The 13,426-nt window shown below is 41.9% G+C and overlaps 1 protein-coding gene across 1 annotated transcript; it reads left to right on the top strand.

The window, feature by feature from the left end:
• Positions 1-2,152: 2,152 nt before the first annotated feature.
• LOC118384601 (transcription factor Sox-10-like) lies at positions 2,153-12,517 on the top strand. The gene is made up of 4 exons (XM_052518871.1): positions 2,153-2,264; positions 6,301-7,158; positions 8,853-9,118; positions 9,231-12,517. The coding sequence occupies exons 2-4, from the start codon at positions 6,716-6,718 to the stop codon at positions 10,010-10,012; spliced, it is 1,491 nt and encodes a 496-aa protein (XP_052374831.1). The 5' UTR covers positions 2,153-2,264; positions 6,301-6,715; the 3' UTR covers positions 10,013-12,517.
• The last annotated feature ends 909 nt before the right edge of the window (positions 12,518-13,426 follow it).

Genomic DNA, 13,426 nt, shown 5'->3' with positions numbered 1-13,426 from the left:
CCATATATGTGAGCGTTTGCTGAGACCCAGACAAAGAGACGCACTAAACGGAGACATGTCTTTTTCTCTTTTTCATATACACAGAACTGTTTTTTGTTCATCGTTTTTTTTTCATTTTAAGGGGATAATGGAAGGGGGTGTTCGTTTGATCACATGATTACAATTCACCTGAGATAAAACAAAGGGCGCAAAGAGAAGAGGAGAGAGGGAATGAAAGGGCGAGAGAGGGAGAGAGAACCAGACAGAGAGATTCACTCATGGTTAGGATTCCCTTATCACAGTCAACATTCATGGATAATGAACAAATAAGTGATTTTTTGGGGATGAGGGGGTAGTGTCGGGAGAAGGATATACAAGGGGTCATTGTTGAAAAGAACAGCGCATGTAGTTGTGTGCGTTCGACACATTATACCCCCCATCGCTACTTTCTATATTTTCTCCAAATGCTGTTTGGTTTTAAATGTGTGCTCTGTGTATCTAAGTGACTGCGCACTGATGCAATTATAAAACTCACACATAGGATGAAGTAGCGCAGTGTTCGCCTTGGAATTATATTTAATTCCGACAGTCAGTGGCCTGCACTGGATAGTCTACTGGATGCCTACGTTGATGCTCTATCCAACAAACCAGTGTCAGTGAAATTTAAGTTAATCTAACACAAAATATCAAGAGATAAATGCCTATAGGCCAACTGTTCACTTAGCCTAGTTTGTGTGCGTAAAACGTGCGTAAAATCGATATCTAAATTAGAGGGACTCTGAGGGACTCTGAGGGAGGGACTCTGATATGAGCGTGCAAAAACAAAGCATCAGTGTGTTCTCCTGAGAACCCGCTTTTAATTTAGATGATGTCCCCGGACATCACTTCAAACAGGATAAGAAGAGACACATCAAAGTCAGTTGTTGACGCGTGTATCCAGTGATGTGAGTGACAGGGTGCTGGACAAGCTCCTGTGGGGCACACTACATCATGTAGCCTATCATTCAAATCGAATGCAAATTCACACCACCAACAGGAAATGCAGAAACAGGAAAATAAATTACATTTGATAACATCAGAGAATAGGCCTACGCTCCTACAAAAAAATATGGCTTATAATAATAATAACAATAAGACGAAAACATTTATCCATGGGAACGCGTTCAAGGTGATTGTGGAGTTTGGTAAATATCAATGTACCTCATACGTAAATGCACATAAGGCTAGCCGGTAGTCCTATTTATAATACAGGCCTTATGAATTATTCAGAAACCCAAATCATTGTTTATTTGAAATTGAGTGATGACTTATGTTTTTAAGGTCTCTTTTTGGTGTGGCCCTATAAGCTTTTGCAAATTAAAATTTCTCAGTAAAGGATTGCGCATGCCGCTAATATCCCTCTCCAATACATTTAACATGACAAATATCATAGTCAACATTGCTATTTTATGATTTGACCATTATATAGATATTTAGTCTATGCCTACATTTAGAGATGGAATCCCTAATTCCAAATCAATAATATAAATCATCCATCACATTAAATAATTAAATCAAAATCTGCTACCCAATCTGTAATGGCTATAATGACGTATGAGAATAACATGGATCTGAAAAATCACAACGTAGAAAAACATATATTTCTTACTGAATTATAGTTTTTAATCTTAACAAATGTTCTTAGAAAACGGATATTTTTGTGTTCCACATTGGAATTGCCCCACTCTGATCACCACAAGAGGGTCAAAAAGTAGCACACCCCAAATATGGATGATATCACATACATTTTCCCAACAGAAAGGCTTTTCCATAGGCTAGATATTGCTTTTGAGAAGTCTGAAATACCCAAACCCAAATGCAGCATCTCATTCCACAGAATCTGATGGCACTGCAGCCTAGAAATAGATAAGTAGCCTATCTAACCAAAACAATCGAGGCGTCTCCACATTATTCAGGTAGGCGTAAAATTGGCATAATATTGATGCTAATTTTGACAGTGAGATCCTACCCTGCAGGAAACTGAGCAAAAATAATCATCGACCAATCACATTGATTGCCGGTGTTGCATGCGTGTAAGTTTGCTGCTCCTTTAAGACTTTTTCCCCCACTTTTTTCTTTTTCCTCACACAACGGAGCTCTTTAAGCCCCGGCGCGACACAGAGCAGGCATTCATAGAAGGGCAGCGCGAGCGAGGGGGCTAGGGAGTGAGCGCGAGCGTCACTTTGGAAACTCTGGAACACACGGACTCTCGTGCTAAGCGGGCGACCTCATTTTTCTTTACTGAAGTAAGGCGCTTAGCTTTTGAAATACTTTCCTGTCTCTGCTGTTCTCTCTCTCTATTTCTTTCTTTAATTTGTCAAATAATCAAGCCATAAAGTTCGTCTAAATTGTGCAGTTAGAAATGATGTATTACACCTGCATCTTTTCTAAATCATTGTTTTATTTAAATTATTAGACTATTATTATTAGGCTATTATCATTATAACTATTACCATATTATTATTGTTACATTTAAAATGGATAATCCTGCTGTGTAAAGTGGGCATCGCCTGCTCTGTTATAGCAGGATATGATTATCCTGACTGGCACGAGAAATACATGTTTAATACGCATCCCAGCAATATATTATATATATTTTTTGCAAGTGTATGTTACAGACTATATAGGTTAATACAAATAGGCCTACTGACATACAATTTCAATTATGAACCAGCTTCAAAGTTATGTATTCCGTTTAGGTGTGCCTTGTCGTAAATGGTCCTTTCGAATATACAATTATTTATAGACCAGTGAAAAATATAGTTTTATAACGTCAGGAGATCGATCGAGTTCAAGTTGAAATCAACGAAACTTTTCCCATTAACAGCAAAATTTGACTCCTTAATTACATCTACTGACTATCCCAAAATTCATGACGCATGGGACTATTTTCAACGATGAGGCATTTGACAAGTATTATGCCTATTTATTCGTGAGTATTTACAGGTTGACTGATATACTCATTCATTGAGAGAAAGTTAGTCAACAGGATCATTCATCCATTTCATAATGCGTTAAAAGCTGGTCGTGTTCTCGTCATCTCTGATCAGTGGTTAGTGCCAACAACCTGTTCAATGCATACAATATTCTAGACCTCCATCAGAACACAAACTAGAAGGCCAAATTCACGATAAAACTCAAATAGGTCATAGAATTGTCACGTTTTATTCAATTGTTTAGAGACAATTGTTTTGGAATTTTAAAAAAATCGCAGATTCAGATAGGCTATGCCACATTTCTGGATATGTTAACGGTTTTTATTTTATTATAATAAATGAACACGTTACAACTAACTAAGTGAAAGAGACTACAGCATCAATCATGGGAAAATATTTTCGTAAATCAAGGGAAATGTATTGTTAGGTCAAGCGATAAGAAGGGCTTTGGAGTCCACTTCTTTCATGTAAATTAATGACGGTTGCTATAGAAAAAGTCTAACTGATGGAAAGTTAGACATCATAAACACCAATTTAAGAGGAATGTTGAGAACAATCAATATACTGTAGGCTACATAATATATATATACAGTAGAGCCTATATTGACAATACATTAGATACGAGTTTTCAATGTGGACGAGCAAAAATGGGCATTTAACTCCTGCTTTAAACCGCGTGTCGTTCATAGTTCTGAACTAATCTGAAGGACAACCTGGTGAAAATACTTTCTTTGTAAAAAAAAAAAAAGCTAATTGAAAGAAATGGTCAATATTGAATCACATAGGAACTCTGTTCTGGCTGCAACCAACTCGAATGGGCGAGCACAACAAGACCGGAGTTGTCATCAATTATTGTCGCCTTATATGTCCATTACAAACCCGTTATTAGCCTAGACATACACTACATGACCAAAAGTGTGAGGACACCCGCTCTTCGAACATCTAATTTCAAAACCATGGGCATTAATATTGAGTTGGTCCCCCCTTTGCTGCAATAACAGCCTCCATTCTTCTGGGAAGGCTTTCCACTAGATGTTTGAACATTGCTGCGGGGACTTGCTTCCATTCAGCCTGGCTCGCAGTCGTAGTTCCAATTCATCCCAAAGGTGTTCGATGGGGTTGAGGTCAGGGCTCTGTGCAGGTCAATCAAGTTCTTCCACACTGATCTCGACAAACCATTTCTGTATGGACCTCGCTTTGTGCACAGGGGCATTGTCATGCTTAAACAGGAAAGGGACTTCCCCAAACTGTTGCCACAAAGTTGGAAGCATAGAATCGTCTAGATTGTCATTGTATGCTGTAGCATTAAGATGTCCCTTCACTGTAATTAAGGAGCCCGAATCATGAAAAACATCCCCAGACCATTATTCCTCCTCCACCAAACTTTACAGTTGTCACTATTCATTCGGGTATCTTCCAAACCCAGTCCATTGGGCTGCCAAATGGTGAAGCGTGATTCATCACTCCAGAGAACACCTTTCCACTGAGTCCAATGGCGGCGATTTTTACACCACTCCAGTCTATGCTTGGCATTGTGCATGGTGATCTTAGGCTTGTGTGTGGCTGCTCGGACATGGAAACCCATTTCATGAAGCTCCCAACAAACAGTCCTTGTGCTGACATTGCTTCATGAGGCAGTTTAGAACCCTGTTGTGAGTGTTGCAACGAAGGACAAACCATTTTTACCCGTTCTGAGAGCTTGTGTGGCCTACTACTACTTCACGAATGAGTTGATCGAGCTGGCAGAACAGACATTTGAGGAACTGACTTGTTGGAAAGGTGGCATCCGACGAAGGTGCCGCGTTGAAAGTTGTCTATGGAGATTGCATGGCTGTTGTGCTCGATTGTATACACCTGTCAGCAACAGGTGTGGCTAAAATAGCGAATCCACTAAATTGATGGGTTGTCCTCATACTTTTGTATAAATAGTGTATAAAGCTTCAATATTTTATTCTAAGTAGCCTGTGTGAGTGTCCTCCTGTCATATGAAAAGTAGGCCCATAGCCTCTTATGCGGACGCGCAATTGGAGATCGTTTGTTGCGAGCGCAGTTACCCATATGGACATAGGCCTATTCAGATTAACATCCGTGCCAGAGACTTGTTAATAAACTTCAACGTAACAGACATATGGTCCAACTATTCAAGAAAATACTAGTAGGCGCGCTATTGCTGGATGAGAGCCACGAAATTCAACGTCTAACCTGCATTTTGGTATTAGTCAAAACCTTATGATCACGGCGTTGCAATGCGATCCATTAGGCCTAATACGGCTGTAATTAAACACATTTGGGCAGTGGCAAAGGAAGCAGCATTACCACACCCCATGCTCTTCTCCCTACTGACCAATGTAACAGTAACACTATCATGGGGGCAACAGCTATGTGCGTGGACAGGATAACAAATCGGCGTACAGAAAGGATTGGGGGGGGTAATTGTGACCACCAGGTGCACAACAGGACGTGGTTGAGCTACAAGATGAGATGGCAGAGCCAATGCTCTGATAATTCACCACCAGTATGTCAGTGGCATCCAAATGTTACAAAGGATCGATTGGGCACTAGAGAGACAAGCATTATGAATTTAACTTCTACAATATGACTGATTCAACGATTAAATCAATTCCAAAACACACAGCCTATAGTTTGTTATTACAGTTCACAAGTTCGCTTAATCAAAACGTTAAGGTCGTGTTGGCCTACACAGGCGGGCGTTGATTCTATGGACAAAACTACACATTTGACCTCAATAGGTCGCATACAGACACATAGCCTATACTTTTTTCAAACAGTGTCCAATTCACACACGCGCATACACACGTACCCACGCGATTTATATTTCCAGCGCCAGCCCGTGTTTATCTAAGAGCTCCGAGGTATAAATCGAAGCCCTGTGCTGGTGCGGGCTCATATTATTCCAACACTTTCTCTCTGGGGAGCTTGCAATAAGTGCCAAACCTTAAACAGTAGCTTGTTAGCAGGAGTCGAGACCTGGGCTAGAATAACAGACCGTCTGCACTAACTGTATGGGTTTCAGATTCACTTCTATATCCTAATTCCGAATAATTTTTATTACATCCTTTATATGCTAATTAAATGAAAGTATTCTGAGCAAACAATGTACCACAAACCCAGAGGTGCCTTATTGCTATTATAAACTGGTTACAATGTAATTAGAGCAGTACAAATACATGTTTTGTCATAACTGTGGTGGTATATGGTCTGATATATCAAGGCTGTCAGCCAATCAGCATTCAGGGCTTGAACCACCCAGTGTAATAATATGTTCTATATTTCACTCACTAGGGTATTGTTTTCTAATACATACTCTACTTTATGTCCTTTGTAGTATTTAGATAAAGGACTACAATTTCAAAGACTGCAAGGGAGAGGACACTGTTCTACTGGAGCAAGAGGTGGGAATCAACAGGTAAACTGGGATCCACAATACGCGCTCAGCGTAAGATACCAGCAACACGGATGGAAAGAACTTTGATGAGGAATCCAAACAGAATTTTAGAACGTAGACTGAGAGTTGAGACTGACTGGGAGTTTATATAAAGGAGACCTCGAGTGACAGAAGCAATCCTTTCGTTTTAAACAGGCAGAGTTTATATTCCTGAGAAAGGGTGAACTTCTTCATTAGTTCAGACATAGGGATAGGCCTAGGATTAGTCGTTGAACACCCATAGGCCAAGAAACTACACCCTGTGCACGTTCTGTTACTCACCTGAGGGAGGAAGCTTTCTTGGAAGAGAGGAAATATGTCGGGAGAGGAGCAGAGTTTATCTGAGTTAGAAATGAGTCCGGGGGTCTCGGACGACGGTCACTCCTTGTCACCGGGTCACTCCTCCAGTGCAGCAGGCGGAGGAGACTCCCCCCTGTCCGGTCCGCAGCCCCAGCTGCCAGGGATCGGCGACGACGCCCTATCCGATGTAGCTGGCGGGATTTCCATCAAGTCCGATGAAGACGACGATCGCTTTCCTATTGGTATCCGCGAGGCAGTGAGCCAGGTGCTGAACGGCTACGACTGGACTCTCGTGCCAATGCCTGTGCGTGTAAACTCCAGCAGCAAAAGCAAGCCGCACGTGAAAAGGCCTATGAACGCCTTCATGGTGTGGGCACAGGCCGCACGGAGAAAACTGGCAGACCAGTATCCCCACCTCCACAACGCGGAGCTCAGCAAAACCCTCGGGAAACTATGGAGGTAAGGGAAAGCGTTTATTACAGCGTCGGTCCGCTTTGGTAAACAACAATAAACATCCAGGGTTACACAAGTTCAAATGCGTTCTTAGTCACAACATTCTGGGTCAAAAGTTCAAAGGACACCTCGTGCTACAGACTTGAATTATGGACCCATAAAACATAAAAACAACTTAAAAAGTCACAGATCTTAGATTTTTCAAGGCAGGTTCCCTTCTTTACAGCAATGAGTTACTCAATCAAATTAGCTGAGATATGTTAAAATAATATTCTACCAGCTCAGAATAAAGCTTGTAAAAGCCCTACAACCTAATTAAAAATAATAATAATTATGTTGATTATGTAGCCTACAGAAAACAAAAAACATGTTTTTTTTTTGTATTCACATTATAGTGACTGGATATGCCCAATTTCATAACCCACTTAATTCATGGTGGAGGGAGATGGCTGCTATATATTCTCTATACATCTATATCTATATATTTTAAAAGCATAGACCAGTATATATTTTAAAGCATAGACCAGTATGTCAGATATACACTTTTACAGCCCTGTCATTTGTAATTGAAAGTGCCATATTAAATAACCTACTATGTAAAAAGATATCCAAGATTTTACTGGTCAACGGGTTGAATGGTTAGTTCAGTCAGCCTTTAACACACAGACATGGAGGACTGTTGCTAGGTCAGACTGATTGGAAGGCCCAGAGAGGCTAATTCATTAACCTTATAAGGAGGCAACATGAATTAGATAAAGACTTGACCTTGAGCCTGTGCTTGATTGTATAATTGACCAAGAAACATGCTGAACTGGGAGTCTCAAAGGTCAGTGTTTTCTCATGCCAGTCCCCCTGACTCCACCATCAGTAATATGGATTTATGTTACGTGCACAGGATGCATCTTTAGCCTGTGTCTTCATTTCATTACAGTCCAGCCGAAAATCCCCTGGTGTGGGAAGGTTTTCTGATGCAGATGGCGGATCCGATTTAGAACGAGATGAAAATCAAATGAATGTTTCAGAGGCAAAACTGACGGTTGAAATAATCTCCACAGTAGAAATATTGTCAATTGTTGTTTTCTAAAAATGTTTTAATGCTAATCACGGAGAATAGCATAATTTCGTATGAGTGTGTTGCCATTACACCAGTTAGACATTTAAAAAAAAAGTAAAATACTAGAATACTTAGTAGATTGAATATAAAAGGTGATGTGTCCTAGTTGACACAGACCACCTGGTAAATAAAATGTCATTCTTCTTCTATTGGAGTTGGCCAGGGTTATTGACCTCTGGGATGTGGAGGTGTCAAAGGAACCAGCACTGTGTCCCTGTTATCTTAACACACACATAACGGTCATAATGTTATCAAAATACATGCTGTTAAATGTTCTCAGACTACTGTAATTTCCTCATTCAAACAGAATGGCTGAATGCATTAGAGTTTGACACATGCATCAAATCAGCAGCACAAAACACCTCTAGTTTTTTAATTTTTTTATTTTACCTTTATTTAACTAGGCAAGTCAGTTAAGAACAAATTCTTATTTTCAATGACGGCCTAGGAACAGTGGGTTAACTGCCTGTTCAGGGGCAGAACGACAGATTTGTACCTTGTCAGCTCGGGGGTTTGAACTTGAACTCCTGACTGAAATTAAAATGTTCTATCATTGTTATTTCAAAAACGATTTTCTCCCTCATAGGCTCTTGAATGAGAGTGATAAGAAGCCTTTCATCGAGGAGGCGGAGAGGCTGAGGAAGCAGCACAAGAAGGACTACCCGGAGTACAAGTACCAGCCACGCCGCCGCAAGAATGGCAAACCCGGCTCCGGCTCTGAAGCTGACGGCCACTCTGAGGGTGAAGTCAGCCACAGCCAATCGCACTACAAGAGCCTCCACCTGGACGTGGCTGCCCACGTTAGGGGGGCGGGGTCTCCTCTGGCTGATGGACACCACCCACATACTGCAGGTATGCCACAGAGTCTGACCAGCCATATCGATGCAGTTTGTCACACATCCCCATTCTAAATAATATACCACAAGCCAGGCTGACAATAACTCTGCTTTGTGTCTCCCCACAGGCCAGAGCCACAGCCCTCCTACACCACCCACCACCCCCAAGACGGAGCTCCAGTCTGGGAAGTCGGGCGATGGGAAGCGGGAGGGCGGTGGAGCAGGGAGCTCCCGTGGGGGAATGGGGGTAGGAGCAGAGGGTGGCTCTGGATCAGGGTCAGGCAAACCACACATTGATTTCGGAAACGTGGACATCGGTGAGATCAGCCACGAGGTGATGGCCAACATGGAGCCCTTTGATGTGAACGAGTTTGACCAGTACCTGCCCCCCAATGGGCACCCGGGGATTGGACAGAGTGCTGGGTCTGCGGCAGCAGCAGGGTCCTCTGCATCTCCCTATGCCTACGGTATCTCCTCTGCCCTGGCCGTGGCCAGTGGACACTCTGCAGCGTGGCTATCCAAGCAGCACCAGCAGCATCATGCCTCACCTCTGGGCTCCGACCCCTCCAAGGCCCAGATTAAGAGTGAGGCCGGCTCGGGGGGTCACTTTGCTGAAGCATCCTCAGGGGGTTCCCATGTCACCTACACTCCCCTCAGCCTGCCCCACTACAGCTCTGCTTTCCCCTCGCTGGCCTCCAGGGCCCAGTTTGCAGAGTATGCTGACCACCAGGCCTCGGGATCCTACTACGCCCACTCCAGCCAGGCCTCAGGGCTGTACTCTGCCTTCTCCTACATGGGGCCCACACAGAGGCCCCTGTACACAGCCATCACTGACCCATCCAGCATGCCACAGTCACACAGCCCCACGCACTGGGAGCAGCCGGTCTACACCACCCTGTCGCGGCCCTGACAAAGACCGGGAGCAGAGGGCTCTGGTGCAGATTTGGCCCCAACGGCAGACCCACAGAGCGGAGGAGACCTGGGTTGGAGGCAGTGGGGCGATGGAATCCCCTTCTGGTCTGGCCTAGATGCAGGAAGGCCTGTAGGGTCCAAGGAGGAATGGAAATCAGATGATTTTATGGGGTAACGTGTGGTGTATAACTTCAATGTTGAGTACTCGGAGGGTTGGATAAGAGAATAAATCAAATCCGTATTCAAATCTAGAGGCTTATCGCTGAAATGGTTTTATGATGTAAAGATATCAACAGTACAGAGTGCCAGTGCTAGTCCATCCATCTACATCTCAGGCATGTTTAAAACAGATTAATTACATGATGTAACACAATATCCAATATATAATCAATGACATATTCTGTGATTGGCCTAGAGGTATATTTCCTACAATTTCTTGTATCGACTGAACCGCATACGTAAAATGTATGCTCACATGACTGTAAGTCTCTTTGGATACATTTCTCTGCTAAATGACATACAGAATGCGCGTATAAGTTGCCTATGTTGTAATTGGAATATACTGTATATCTATAACAAAGGGCATACAGTCCAGAAAACATGTTTCTACAAATGTTTTATAAATTAAAATGACCAAAGTTTTGAAACCAAAACTTTAAAGAAAGAGAAAAATATTATTTAAGTTGTTTCTCTCTGTATGACACTGTATTACAGTACTACATTGATGTTGAATTAAGTACAACACATTTTCTTTCTGACCTGATTACAGCTCTTTGGTGACATACCCTCAACACTATATTGATTTATCAACCTCAATATTTTTTTCCCATGGCACTGACTATTATGTTGATTCAGCATTGTCTCTTTAACACAGAACATTTCAAAACTGAATAGCGAATAAGAAGACAATATTACATAATGATTTGATATAATCATCTTCTATTAACCAAAATTGAGGTCATTAAGTATGTATCTTCAGTAGACATAATACATTATTTTCATTGTTATAATCTTGACTATTAATGTCATTATATTGCCAATGTTTTGCCATCACAACACTGAAAGTCTGCACCACTGCCCTCACATTTGTCTTCATTGTTTGACATTCAAAATGTGTCTATACACTGAGTGTACAAAACAGTAGGAACACCTGCTCTTTCCATGACATAGACTGACCAGGTGAAAGCGATGATCCCTTATTGATGTCACCTGTTAAATACACTTCAATCAGTGTAGATGAAGGGTAGGAGACAGGTTTAAGAAGGATTTTTAAGCCTTGAGACAATTGAGACATGAATGGGCAAGACAAAAATTTTAAGTGCCTTTGAACGGGGTATGGTACTAGGTGCCAGGCGTCCTGGTTTGAATGTGTGAAGAACTGCAACGCTGCTGGGTTTTTCATGCTCAACAGTTTCAGTTTCCCGTGTGTATCATGAATGGTCCACCATCCAAAGGACATCCAGCCAACTTGACACAACTGCGGGAATCATTGGAGTCATCATTGGCCAGCATCCCTGTGGAATGGATGTCCTTTGGATGGTGGACCATTCATGATACACACGGGAAACTGAAACTGTTGAGCATGAAAAACCCAGCAGCGTTGCAGTTCTTCACACATTCAAACCAAATGAATGCTTTCGACACCTTGTAGTCCATGCCCCAGCGAATTGAGGCTGTTCTGAGGGCAAAAGGGGCTGCAACTTAATATTAGGAAGGTGTTCCTAATGTTTTGTACACTCAGTGTACCATATTCAGTGTAAAATGTTTGATTTGTAGATAGTTGTTGTAACATTTTTGCTCCCTGTTTATGGCTTTTCTGAAATGCCATCACAGAAACACAGTTGCCTGAGATTGAGTGATTAACAGCATGCATGAATGAGTTCTCGAGTCTACAGAGGGTAAGATCTCAAACTGGCCTTTATGTCATGAAATACTAACCCCTTGTTTGCAACAGAATAGCAACAATCCAAAGGGTTATTTTCTAAAGAGAGGTACCAAGAGACAACCCCAAAATAACAGTACCTGTAGTTAACGTTGGATGCCCCTTCATGTTGTAATGTGAAATAATACCTTGTATGTTTACTTTATTCTAATATATGTGATTTCAATTATATTATTTTAAATAATGGTAGTGCTTCCTTTTGGCCCAGAACTACTTTTGGGCCATTTTTGTACATTTATGTCTTGAGTGTAAGAAGCACATGACATTTCATTTTAAATCCTACATTTTGCTTTAGGAATTGCTTGTTCTTATGAACATTACACTTATTATTTATATTTGCTGGTATTATGTTTTTATGTGCTGTTAACAGGTTTTCACCGTGTTGAAAACTTTTGACTGTTATTGTTGTTTTGGTGTTTTCTCAGTAAGTGTTTCTCAGTAAGTGTTGCCAGCAGAACAAAACAACCTGTAAATACTAGCGGAAACAAGACCTTAGCGACATGATGACTAATGAATTCCTCTCACACTAAATAAAACTGTATTCTTTCTGCTTTTGTAAAAGTCTGTCTCCACTAATGTTTTTATACCGGCTACCCTGAGAAAGGTAAGATGACATTGGACAACAAACAGTGAATTCCAATATACCACAAATGCTACTTGCCAAAGTGAATTATTTTCTTATTTTCCTCACATTGCAGAATTAGGCTAGGGTTAGGCGATGTAACAACAGCAGTTATGCACCGCTTGGAGTAACTCTCATTGTTTCATACACTTAACAAAAGCAATTTCAGTGAATGGATCATGGCTAATTCAGTTAGGCTGAGTATGATTACAGAATATTGAAAACCATGGCAGCCCTCATCCATGAGCTCTAGGCACAGAACCCTTTTGCTGGATATTGCTGTTCTTTGCACAGGCTACACAGCACCATACAGACAACACTGAACCCCACTATGGTACACTGCTCTGACCGGTCCCACTACACGCACTTCAGCAGTTTAAATTATATGTGTGTATGCCTATGTCCATGCTTGTGTGTGTGATTGTGTGTTGTGGGTTAAGCCTGACTCTAATTCCCTCTATTTAATCGGCTGTGTGATACTTTGGTAAGACAAAGAGAGCCATTGAGAGGAAGCAGTGAGTGGAGGGAAACGGGGCAATGAGGGAGCCATACCCAGAACTGCCTGGCCTGTAGCTCGCTGGGATACAAAGGGACTCTCATACTGGCTGCACAGTCTCTGCACCCCCACCCATCCCCAAACTCCCCTGCCTGCTCAGGTTGGGACTGTAATGGGATTAAAACATTCCAAAACTGGAGAGAGATAGAGATGTGGGCAAAATGCTTGTATGGTGGAGGAAAAGAGGGAGGCTGCAGGATATTCAAATGTTGTCGTTTCATAGAATGGGTATAAAAATGGACAGAAGTTTCCAAACAGAGGTGAATGGGGGGACAAGAGAACACCGGAGGGT

Source organism: Oncorhynchus keta, chromosome 5, assembly GCF_023373465.1.
Source record: "Oncorhynchus keta strain PuntledgeMale-10-30-2019 chromosome 5, Oket_V2, whole genome shotgun sequence".
Lineage (NCBI taxonomy): Eukaryota > Metazoa > Chordata > Actinopteri > Salmoniformes > Salmonidae > Oncorhynchus > Oncorhynchus keta.
The sequence above is the reverse complement of the archived record's forward strand: the minus strand, read 5'-3'. Positions and strand labels throughout refer to the sequence as shown.

Coding starts and splice junctions, on each gene's coding strand:
- LOC118384601 (XM_052518871.1), top strand. CDS start 6,716: ATGTCGGGAGAGGAGCAGAGTTTATCTGAGTTAGAAATGAGTCCGGGG. Junction 7,159..8,852: donor ACCCTCGGGAAACTATGGAG/GTAAGGGAAAGC, acceptor TCTCCCTCATAG/GCTCTTGAATGAGAGTGATA. Junction 9,119..9,230: donor ACACCACCCACATACTGCAG/GTATGCCACAGA, acceptor GTCTCCCCACAG/GCCAGAGCCACAGCCCTCCT.